General features: G+C 43.8%; 1 protein-coding gene across 4 annotated transcripts in view; it reads right to left on the bottom strand.

Moving 5' to 3' along the window:
• Positions 1–7,541, bottom strand: part of TOM1L1 (target of myb1 like 1 membrane trafficking protein) — a 55,648-nt gene extending 48,107 nt beyond the window's left edge. The window contains exons 1-3 of one of the 4 annotated variants that reach the window (XM_059149755.1): positions 7,290–7,541; positions 4,812–4,896; positions 2,960–3,038 (exon numbers count right to left, since the gene is read on the bottom strand). In XM_059149755.1, coding sequence (XP_059005738.1) covers positions 2,960–3,038; positions 4,812–4,896; positions 7,290–7,347 — 222 coding nt within the window. In that variant the 5' untranslated portion in view covers positions 7,348–7,541. The remainder of the gene's footprint in view (positions 1–2,959; positions 3,039–4,811; positions 4,897–7,289) is intronic. The other 3 variants (XM_059149754.1, XM_059149753.1, XM_059149756.1) reach the window with 3 other exon arrangements.
• Positions 7,542–12,604: the final 5,063 nt, after the last annotated feature.

Below are 12,604 nucleotides of genomic sequence, written 5' to 3'. Positions count from 1 at the left end.
CAGTAAACAAGGCTTTGGGGCCATCCAGAGTGGAAGACCCCACACCAAGTTATGGTCACACTAGAGGATGAACTCTCTCTACTTGTGGAGGAATGGACACACTTTACACATATTCTGAAGCCCCCACAGCTCACCACCTCAGTGCTGTTCCACAAAGGCCCATTAATTAATTGATTTCCGGGAACCTGTTCAACAGCTTCCCACTTTACAATTCTAGTGTCTTGCTGAGACTTATCACAATTGCCTCATTCAAAGGGTTAGCTTCTGGCTAAGACTTACAAAGCTTGGTAACAAATTGCTTTCTAAAAAATAAAACTATTGGCTTCTTGACAAAACTTCACCAACTGATGGTAGGAAGTCACAGTGTAGTCCAGTCCCGTCAAAGACCTAATCAAAGCTAACAAGTCCATGGAGAAACCAAATGACATATAATTCAAAGAACATTTATAACTGACTTTGACAGAATCTCATCACTTCAGAGTAATAAAATGTCATATTTGGGGATTCAATTTTAAAGAATTGATTGGTAAACATTTAATTGCTTTGAGAGACATTAGATGATTCTTTCTGTGACCAACTTCCCTCATAATTAAGTCTGGCTTAAGTTAATATTAAAAGTCCATTCTGAAGCCATAAACACCTCTGCCATGCAATGAGTAGTCAGAGGTGAGACGACAGGCAGGTATGCAGGAGGCCATCAAGAGTAAAAGGGCTATTTAAAGAAAACCCAAGGGGCACCTGGGTGGCTCAGTGGATTAAAGCCTCTGCCTTCGGCTCAGGTCATGATCCCAGGGTCCTGGGATTGAGCCCCACATCGGGCTTTCTGCTCAGCGGGGAGCCTGCTTCCTCCTGTCTGCCTACTTCTCTGCCTACTTGTGATCTCTGTCAAATAAGTAAATAAAATCTTAAAAAAAAAAAAAAAAAAAAGAAAACCCAAGAAGTAGGTACCTTAATGAACTCTGACCCTAAAACTGAGGAGCTAATCTGATCCCCAACCCATGACTCTCCCCCTTATTTTCGTATAGGTTTTAGATTCGTTTTTTCTCATGTTCTGGTGTGTAAAACACAAGGTGGAAGACATACAGTTAACTGAGGGGATAGGTAATGGGAATGGGTCACTAGTAAGGCTTCGGAGATCAGACTACCTGAAGGGAAGAAAGAATGGGAACCCAAAGAGAAATGGAGGGCCAGAAGAGACAACACTCTAAAATAACCCTGCTTTCCTCAGGGAAGGGTCCCAGCTAAGTATCAGAAGAAGGAACCAGGATGGAGAAAGACAGGGAGACAGGATTAGAAGCAAGCACAGAAATGCTAAGAAGGCTGGGTACCACAAGAAAGACACACCCAGTATACAGAATAAACAACTGTAAGAAGGCAAAATACCACAGGCTTTTAAAACATGGGTAGTATAAATTCATCTTCTGCCCTTATCTCCTTCAGTTAATACTCCAAACCTTCAGCAACTTTGAGATTGCCCAGATCCCCTCCATTTTAGGGCACAGCTACATCGCTTTCTACCCCAGTTCTACAGCGTATTCCATTAGCCCTGGAGTCTTCCTGGATACCAGGAGAGTGGGACAGGGGCTGAAGGACAATCATTAGCTCAGTCCCGGATACACGGATGTACCAGGTCTTGTACCAGGTACTAAGGAGGTGAAGATACGGATGAAACACAGCAGTCATTCTTCAGAGAAGGATGATCCATTCTGAGAAGCAAAGTGGTATGACATAAGGGCCTGGGATTGACCATCGGAGGACCAAGTGGATACCTTGCCTATGCCTCTTAAATAATGGAGGAAGAGAAAACCCCGCAACCTCATGGAGTCTCAGTTTCTTCATCTGTGAGTTAAGAACAGAACGACTCCAAAGGGTTGGCAAGAGCATCCATGAGGAACCAAAGGCTTTCCCCCATTATCCACCCACAGTTCCAGTAGTTCTACTTTAGCGCTTACTCATCTCTCAAGTTCTTCCATTCTGGGACCTCCCTGAGGTGGTTGCTATGAGTAAAGGACAAGGGAGAGGTTAAAATTAAAAAAGAAAAAAAAAAAAAAAAAAAAAAGGAAAAGGTCTCTAAAACTATGTTCACATCCTAACTTGAAGGGTTTCTTCAGAGTTAGCATGAAGACCATTCAATTTATTTTATTTCTTCTCATTCTGTTACTCTCCCAGCAAGATGTGAATGTTCTTCCCCTATGAAACTCAAACACTAGAGCTGTGCGCACCTCAGCACCACCTCAGTCCTCTTGAAACACTCACCCAGAGCCCCTAAGGGAGGATGATCCTGGCTAGTTGGGGTCCTAACCTTGTGGCCTGGGGCCTGGCTGAGGTAAACAAAGGCATGCGGGAGCAAGGAGAAAGCCATACAGCTCACTCTCAGGCGGCAGGCAGGGTTGGCAAAACATACCATAGTAAAAACGGCAATTCAGCGAAGTGACTGAAGAGGTCATATGGTCGAAGATGGGGGAAAAACAAGAATGGATCCGTTAAGTGCCCACACCCAAGTCATAAACAATAAGGTGTACAGCACTGTTTAAATCAACAAAGAACGCTCTCTGAATTATATTGTGCAGGAGAGACTGGTTGAAACTTAATGAGCTCCCAGTACCTCAGAATTCCACAAAGCTGTTCAAGTGAGGTAAAAAGCTAACAGGGAAGCATTTTCAAGACTTCAGTTCTCCTCATGGGTAACACATACACAGACTTCTTGACTGGCTCAGTTTTGAATGACCAGTTCCCATCTCCTGATCAGGAAAAGGCTGATTTTCTAGGAACACCCTCTTTCCAAGAAATTAAATGCTGTGACAATCAGCAAAACTCTCTCAATTCTGTAATTCTCAAGTTTTAATTCATGCTCTAAATAGCTTTTTGCTGATATATGTATTTTTTTAATCTAAAACTAAAAATGTGCCTATGGCTTGGGAAATCCTAGAGTCTTGATTATAACGTTAAAAGTACTTACTGACAAGGTGAGTTGGATTTCTTTATGATTATAATTTTTGGAAATCCTTTTCTTCAAAGCTTTTATGGCATCTTTTGGCCTACAGCAATAAATACAGTGAAATCATCAATTAGGCATTGCTGAAAATAAGCACTCTTTGAAAAGTAATGTGCATTGTGGAAAGAGGAGTAGCTAAGGAGAAGACCAAGGCCCTGATTCTGCAACACCTACCACCTTGAGAGAATCAAACAGAATATTTACATAATAGTATTACCTAGAAAGCACTACATGTGAAATGCACTCATATCCCTATCCCTCTATCAATGCACAAAACTGGTTTACAGGAAATGTAATTCCCAAAACAATGAAGGTTACCATTTTCGAGTAAGACTATATGCTGAGCACCCCCCAAGGTAGGTGATATGGGAGGAGTTATGACTAATTAGGTCAACTACCATTTTACAATATAAAACAAAGGATTATGTAAAAGTAGAGGATCAAAGTTTACTTTGAGGTGGTAGAAAGGTACAAGCTTCCAGTTATAAGATCCATAACTCCTGGGGATATAAGGTATAATATGATGACCATAGTTAACACTGCCGTATGGTATATTTGAAAGTTGCTAAGAGTAGACATAAAAGCTCTCATCACAAGGAAAAAAAAATTTTTTGTAACTATATGAGGTGACAGATGTTAACTTATTGTGGTAATCATTTTATAATACATGTAGGTCAAATCATTATGCTATACACTTTACATGCTAATTATATCTCAATAAAACTGAAGAAAGAATACAAATCCTTTTTACATATCACCTTCCAATTTGTCTGTATGGGTAGAATTTCTATTATGTGACAATTACACATGCTTACATAGAATTACAACTATTATAGATATATAGATATTATCTACATTTCTAAAGAATTGCATACAGAACCTAATATTAAACTCTTAGAAAAGTTTAGAATAAAGATACTTTTTTGAAAGGAAAAGTTTTATTTTGAGATTCTGTTTTTGCATTATCAACAAAGAAATTAGTATTACCCATGAAGAAAAGTTTCAGAGGAACCAAATATGGTAAACAACATTACAGGGAAAACAACATAACCGCCTCAAAGAACTAACCTTAATACACTCAATTAATATAGTCAATAATTAAATGGAATGCTTTCTTCATCAACAATCAACATAAACTAGACCAAACCTTTTTGCTATCAGTTATCACTTGAATGTGCTCAGGAAAATTAACAGAATTGTATCCCTTACAACAACTTGTAATTAGACTAAAATCACAAATAGTTGGCCTTAATGATTTTTAAAAAATCTTTAATTCCTTGAAGTTTAAGAAGTGTAACAAAAGATAGCACATTATTTAAGAACACAGCATGAAGGTGGGTGAGTGAACATTAAGAAAAAATTGTCTTATAATGAGGAAAAAAAAAGATTGCTAGATTATTTCCTGTTAATAATGACAACTGCGCAGGAAAGGTCACCACCAGGAGTTCACTAGCTTCTGGATAGTATTTTTTAGTTACAGTAGCATAAAATACTGGCAATCAGAGTAGGGAGAATTTCTAAAGAAAGAAACAATTCTGCTTTCTTTAAAGAAAAAGAAATTGAAGCTTCACAAAGACAAAACTTATAACTATTAAAGAAAAGGCAAAGAGAAAAATTATAATGGATTCTCAGATATTCCACATGCTGAAATAAGCAGCTGTCTTTATGTTTTCACCAGACAGGTCTTTAAAAGATAGTGATGCCCTAGGGGGGAATGAAACACTCAACAAGAAAACCAAAAAGCTTAAGAGAAAAAGTGCTGTGGTTCTGATGTTTCTTATCAGAGACAAATGCGTGTACCACACACTGTACTCACCCATCGTGGGCAGTGTTAATAATGTCACAGATGTGCATAAACTGGCCCCAATCTTCAGTCTGAACTCCAGCAAATGTAGCCTTTTCTGCAAAGAAAAAGCTCTTGTGTTGAGTCTGAGCTACAACAGAATGAAAAATGTCTGGGCTTCCTGAAATAATCTGCCAGGGGTTCACTAACAAGTACCATTAAGTTTATATTACCAAAAGGCAAAGAGGGTTGTTTTTTTTGGTTTGTTTGTTTTGTTTTTTTCCTGAGCAATTCCCAGTAATTCGGGAATCAATCAGAACTCAAGTTCAGAGTGCTACCATTACTGCAGTAATGAATGACCAATTAATAAAAGCTGCAGACACAACACCCGGCGATAGGGCCAGGACCGGTTGGCTAAATGTCCATTTGCTGGCCTTTCTGAAGACAAGCCCCTATCGAGCAGCTACCTACAAAGTCAAGTGCATAGTGCAAAGTATTTTATCTTATGCAACTTCATTTAACCCACTGTGATAGATGGTGAAACAGAAGTTCAGAGAAGTTAAGGAAATTACCCAAGGTTACACAGCTAATACAAGGTAGAACTAGCATTCTAATTCAAATTATTTAACTTAAAAAAAAAAAAAAGTCATGGTGGGGAGGGGGGCATGTTGAAAAAGAAAGAGATCAGAACTGAAATTGTCTGTGTCCTTGAGAATTAGAGCAAGGTCACTCCTAGCACCTGAACTAACCAAAGCTACCCCGGGCAGACGTGAATGCTTCTGAAACCCAAACCATCAGATATTTTCCCCCCTCCACACATTCTCCTTAAGAACACAAAATGCCACCTGGAAAGAGTAATAGAACATAACCTAAATGAACTTAATATATTCCCTTCATCACAGGAGAAGATCCTCAGCACAAAATCATCAGTTCTCGTAGGGAATGGAGAGAAAGTTAAAAAGGATAATGAAGAAAGAATAAGACTCAACAGAAGAAAGAATAAGAAAGGATAATGAAAGAATAGGGTTAGGCTGGAAGAACCCCAAAGCTTAGCCTGCTTCCGATCTAGGAAAAGATCTATTTGAATTTGGCATTCCAAAGACAAATCTGACTAACTTTGTGTTGTATAGACACACCTTGTTCCTTCTGCCAGATTCCCTGTTCTCCATTCCTCACACTTCCTCCCACCTTCCCATCTTCCTAGAAAACTCCTATTCATCCTTCAAAAGCCATGACAAAATTTCTCCCTTTTCTAAAGTTTTGAGTGTTTTGCAGTTTTCTTGCATTGCAAAGGTACCATACTGTAGTTACTACATAACTGTGTCCGTCTTCCCTACGAGATTGCACATTCCCTTAGGGTTGAGACCACATCTCATCTTTGCTTCATCCAGGGCCAGGCATATAGCTGACAGTGGGCAAATATTTACAGTATTAGATAATTCATCAGCCTATGAAGATGCGGTCTAAATCTATTTCTGCTCAAAATTCATTTTAATATCCATAGGAATACAGCCGGCCACAGTTTAGAAAGCATTTTGCCCCTCAGTGATAGTCACTCTCCCCATCTTCCAAAGATGGGAGAACCTTATGAGGTTCAGGTTGAGTGGTGTGCTCCCTGTTAACTGAACTGCAGGCAAAACTGTCCAGACCTAAGTCTCCCTACTGTAATCGCCAGGTTCTCAGTTCTTAGGATTTCATCACCCCAAGTTCCTGACAATATCACGCTTTGCTTGGCACCCACAGGCACTGTGCCACACCCGGTTCCCAAGGCAGGATTGGAGGAGAGCAGAAGGAAGGCAGCTCCCTGCTGGTCAAAACAGTCCAGTCCCTGGTTATTCAGAGCCACAGAAGACAGGACACAGGCAAATACATGCGTGGTCCCCCCACCCCACCCCCCAGCGGCCTCTTGTGACCCCCCCATGACTGCTCCCCGACTCCCCGCTTGCTTCCTTCACCCCAGGACTGGGCATTTTCATTCTCTTTGTTTACCCAGAAAAAGTAACTCAGGTTAAGAGAGCACTGGTTGAAAGGGACCTGCCGCTCCCAGTGAAGTCCCATCACGCAACCTCCCTGCAACCTTCCCTGAACCCCGTCTTTCCTTCCCTCCCCCGTAAAACAGACAGGGCCACACTCGGCCCTCCAGGGAGTAGCGAACTTGACCGACAACTTTCTTCTGGCTCAGAAGTTGACCCCTTCTCCTCGCACAGGCCGGAACACTCCACACCTGAAGCCCGTGCGTGCTTCACCTGTTCGGTCCCACGCCCCAGGAAGCACCAAAAAGGCAGGCAGATTTTAAGGAGGGGTTCCAGCGGGGGGGGGGGGGCGTCAGCCATAAAGAAATGCCTCAAAGGGGCCAGCGATTGGGTGGGTGGGATTCCGGTGCCCCGGGAAAGTTGCAGGGGGAGGGGAAGGATTTCCTCAAACTTGGACGAGGCCGAGAATGGAGTCAAGCGGGAAGGGGACCCCGGGTCCCCCAAGCCTGCCCCGGCGGCTCCCTCTCCCGCTCTTTACCTATGAGGTGGCCCACGGAGGTCGCATAGGGATCCCGGTGACTCTTCCCAAACGCCATAGTAGCCCCCACCGAGCCGGGCCCAGGAAATCCGCCTCCACCGCTCTCGGGCTCCCGACTCCACCCGCTCGGTGCCCCTGGCTCCTCCTCTTCGGCCGGGCGCTTCCCGGGCTCTGCAGAGGCTGCGCGACCTGCCCGACCGCTGCGGGGCGCCGGGCACCCGGCGTGGGGTACGGGGGCGGGGACACCGGGGACGCCCGCGCACCTGCCACGTGCCCCGCGGGAGCGGCGAGGAGGCGGCGCTCCGGGCCGCCGGGGGGTGTGGGCGGGCGGGGGAAACAGCGGGGCTCGCACGAGGTCGGTGGCGGGGGTGGGGGGGACCCGGGTGCGGTTGTGGTCCCCGCGGAACCGGCCGCAGCTGGGGGGGGGGTCACAGCTTGGGGATGAGACACCCGTGCTCTGACACCGCCGTCTACTGGTCAAGTTACTGCTCTTCTCTGCGCCTCCTGCTCCCCTTTGTAGAGAAGGAAATGCGGGGTTACTAACACATAATCTCAGGATTATGGTGAGAATTAAGGATGTAAACCGCTTAGGTCGGTGTCTGGGACCCACAACATAAATATTTAACCACGGAATGAATCGAGTGACTAGAACTACTTCCTACCCCCTCCCTCACCCCCAGATATCTTGAGGTGTGTTCCTTGTCCTTTAGAGGAGGTGACACAGGGGAAGAGGGATTGGCTTCGAATGTAGGGACGCCCCAGGAGCCGGCGTCCTTTGTCTCGCCTCTATTTCCCCGAGGGACCACAGGGCGCCGCCCAGGAGGCTGTGGGTTCCTAACCCTCCCTCCCTCCTGGGAGCTGTGTTTTCCAGTAAAGCCGAGGAGAGGAGAGGGGCTTTCCTCCAGCTCTGGCAGGGAGTGTGTTTGGCTGCAGAACTGCTTTGGAATGTAAATCTGAGCCTGAGCAGTCCAAGGCCTTTCCAGCTGCCTTTCAGAAGCGGAATTTCTTTCCTTCTCCTGTGCATTCGATTAACATCTGATTAGCCATGTTAACCATCTCCAGTGATGCCAAAGACTGCTCAAGTGTCACAGGTGATGGGCTTCCTGTCCGTCCGGACATTGCTTTTTGCAGTCAGCTTGGGCCAGTGCTACAAGGCCTTCTTTGGCCTTGGAAATAGTGACTAAAGAGATCAAAGAGGGCTTGTTTTGACTTAAGCCCTTAGTCTTAAATTTTAAAATAGATGTCAAAACCAATTGTAGTGGTGCCAAGGGGTTAACCAACTGTTTTTTTTCTTATTTCTGTTATTGCAAATTTTTCTTGACCTAAGTGAGCCAATACCTGGGATTCTAAAATCTAGAATGAAATCTCTTTATTGTGATGGCTTTCCTTTTGATGGGTTTGGTCCTACCTGTAACCGATCTTCTTCACCTGCTTACCCAGGGTGAGTGGCTGTTTCAGATGGTGCCAGTTAGCCACTTCCTTAGTCGTAACTACAGCCTGCTGACACGGTTGAAAATCTCTTCTGTGACATCACCCCACCTAATCTCCAATCCATGTTTTAGATTCCAGAAAGATACTTTACCTTCTCTGAACCCTCAATCAAACAATCTTAAAGAGAAAGTCAGTTTTCGTGTAGGCTGCTGGTGGTGTCAGTGGCCTTCCAACACGGATTGAGAACTAGGACGGAACCAACCATCTGGACAAATTTTTAACATAATTCCGCTACTTCTTATGGGAGAGATTTTTTTTTTTTTTTAAATTTTCTTGTGTTACAGAATTGAGGCACTGAGAACAGGAGAAGTTACACCAAGAAGTATGTTCAGGATGTTATGGCTAGGTAAATGGAACCAGGATCTCAGCTATGCCTGGGGAGAAGTGTTTCTCTCCCCATATAAGGATGTTATGGTGGCTGCAGTCTCCTTTCTCTGTGCTCCGCCACCTTCTGCAAGATCCCCCTATGTCCTAGGGGTGCAAATTAACTGAGGCAATATTAATATGGTCTGGGAGCAGGACAGTAGGATTCACAACCAAGCTAAGGTCAGAGAAAGGGGCAGAATCCCAGAAAGAAACAATGGTAAAATTTCTGGATACCAGAAGCAAAACTCTCACCAAAATTTCTATTCCAAAGAACACTTTTATTTTATTTATTTTTTTAAAGACGTATTTATTTACTTATTTGAGAGAGAGAAAGAGAGAGCGAGCATGAGAGGAGAGAGAGCAGCGGGAGAAGCGGACTCCCTGCCGAGCAGGGAGTCTGATGTGGGACTCGATCCCAGGACTCCAGGACCATGACCTGAGCCGAAGGCAGTTGCTTAACCAACTGAGCCACCCAGGTGCCCCAAGAAGTAAATTTTTTAAAAAGATTTTGTTTATTTATTTGACACAGAGAGAGAGGGAACACAAGCAAAGGGGAATGGGGGAGGGAGAAGCAGGTGCCTCGCTGAGTAGGCAGCCCGATTCGGGGCTCGATCCCGGGACTCTGGGATTATGACCTGAGATGAAGGCAGACACTTAACAACTGAGCCACCCAGGTGCCCCCAAAGAACACTTAAAAAAAAAAAAAAAGATTTGTTTCTTCATTTGAGAGAGATTGAGTGGGTAGAGGAGCAGAGGGATGGAATCTTTCAAGCAGATTCCCTTGCGGCTTGATCTCCAGACCCATGAGATCATGACCTGAGCTGAAAACCAAGAATCGGCACTTAACCAACAAAGCCACCCAGGCGCCCCTCCAAAGAACATTTTCTAAACATGTATTTAGGGGCACCTGGGTGGCTCAGTGGGTTAAAGCCTCTGTCTTTGGCTCAGGGTCCTGGGATCGAGCGCTGCTTTGGGCTCTCTGCTCAGCTGGGAGCCTGCTTCCTCCTCTTTCTCTGCTTGCTTGTTATCTCTGTCAAATAAATAAATAAAACTAAAAGTAAGTAAATAAATAAAACTTAAAAACAAAAACCCATGCGTTTATATGTTTAAGTTAGAATGCGAAGTGGAAGTGAAGAAAATAACCTTTATTTAAAGTATGTGAAGTACCTGGAATTAGAAATCTATCTGAATGTAGTCTCCACATTGCTGAAGGCAAGTGGAATTCACTTTATTTTTACAAAAATGTAATCAGAAATTAAGAAAAATAAAGCTAATACCTAGCTTGGCTAGAGCCTGAATAATGAGTGCCTGATTCTAAAGCTCATACTGCCACTAGGTAAATCTGCTCAATGAATATGACACCCCCCTCCACCCCAAAAGAATCTGTTTGATTCTAAGAGAAACCTCTCGAAGAAGATAGGAATAGGGGCCATCATAGACTTCGCTGGTACAGAGTCCTGTTGTTCTTTCTGGACTTGTTCAAGAATGCTATGTCTTCTGTACTAGAACTATATGCTAGCTATGCTCTAAATACAAGCATTATCACTTAATCCTATCATAAGCTCTACGAAACCAGTAACATTATTACTGTTTTACAGATTATAAAAACCAAAGTCCACAAATTTTTCACATAGTCACTTTGCTAGTGAGGGGACTCTCTGATACGCTTCCCATTAGCCATCCTTCTTCCCCCTACCCCTCACTTTCAGGGCACTTCTCTATCCTGCACTCTTTTTTCTGACTGATTTCTCATGATCTCCACTGGGATTCGTTTTCCTCTTTAGCCTTGCACAGTTCCATGGTCTGCCTTTTCCTCTTTCTCTGTTTTTAACTTCTCCTGGTCACTTCTCTAGTCTTTTCTGAACATGCCAAGGGAATTGAGTTTTTCTTTCTTTCTTTCTTTTTTTTTTTTTTAAGATTTTATTTATTTACTTGACAGACAGATCACAAGTAGGCAGAGAGGCAGGCAGAGAGAGAGGAGGAAGCAGGCTCCCTGCTGAGCAGAGAGCCCGATGTGGGGCTCGATCCCAGGACCCTGACATCATGACCTGAGCCGAAAGCAGAGGCTTTAACCCACCGAGCCACCCAGACACCCCGAGTTTTTCTTTTCTTTTCTACACATCGATTTGTGTCTTCTAGCCCACAACACTTTATATGACTTCTTTGTTTAGGATTCTGTTCCCTGCCTCTGAGATGTAAGTCCCCCTTGGAATAGGACCCTGTTGATAGGACTTGCTATTCAGGCACTTAACAGGCCCTAAGGAATGTTGATGGAATACATAAATGGCTCTCTTAAATCTTGAACTTCTCTATTCTTTCCGAGATCCAGTCCTTAATTACCTCCTGGATGCCTTGTCAGAGCCCTAGCCTTAATATATCTAGAATTATACTCCTCTGCTTCCTCTATCATCTCAATACCCTATCTGACATTTTTGAGGAAGGGAGGAAGGCAGTTATTGATGCATTAGAGTCACATGGATTGCTGTAGCAAGTACTGATGTGTCTCAGTACTGTGTCTCAGCCTCAGAGACCCTGATCTCACAAGCCTGGGATGCATCAGGGGCACCAAGACGTTTAAACATCCCCATATAGGCTAATGGTACCATTACTCCACAAATAAATTATCTTCAAGTTGTCCCCAACTTTTCCCTTTCTGCCAGTTATTTCCTTTCAATACCTCCCCTCTCCCTGACCATGTGTTCTTTATATCTCTATCTCCTTGTTTTTTTCCTTTTACGGACACCGATCAATCTGGCAGTTCTTAAATGCCATAAGCCTTAATACTGTTTAGGGATGAAATTGGACTGAAGCCTGAGTTTTCCCAAACATGGCCAAGAACCTGAGCATCTACAGATGTATTGTTTAGCTTTAAAATTTACTGAGGCACCTGAGTGGCTCAGTCAGTTAAGTGTCTGCCTTCAGCTCAGGTCATGATCCCAGGCACCTGGGATAGAGTCCTACACTGGTCTCCCTGTTCTGCAGGGAGCCTGCTTCGCCCTCTGCCTCTGCCAGTTTCTCTCTCTCTCTCTGTCTCTCACGAATAAATAAAATCTTTAAATGAAATAAAATTTACTGTCTTTTTTTTTTTTTAAAGATTTTATTTATTTATTTGCCAGAGAGAGAGAGGAAGAGAGCGAGCGAGCACAGGCAGACAGAATGGCAGTGGAGGCAGAGGGAGAAGCAGGCTCCCCGCCAAGCAAGGAGCCCCATGTGGGACTTGATCCCAGGACGCTGGGATCATGACCTGAGCCGAAGGCAGCTGCTTAACTGACTGAGCCACCCGGGCGTCCCAAAATTTACTGTCTTTTACACAAGAATTTACCTATTATTTTTGAAAACCAAATATACTAACATATATGTTGACTTTATATCCACAGTTATTTTTAATATGCTCAGTCTTGGCCACTCCTGTTCTGGAAATTACCTTCAAAGCTCAGCTCTCTTCCAGCTCTTGGGAT

Source organism: Mustela lutreola, chromosome 15 (genome assembly GCF_030435805.1).
Source record: "Mustela lutreola isolate mMusLut2 chromosome 15, mMusLut2.pri, whole genome shotgun sequence".
Taxonomy (NCBI): Eukaryota; Metazoa; Chordata; class Mammalia; order Carnivora; family Mustelidae; genus Mustela; species Mustela lutreola.
Note: the sequence above shows the minus strand (reverse complement) of the source record. Positions and strands in the feature narration are given on the sequence as shown.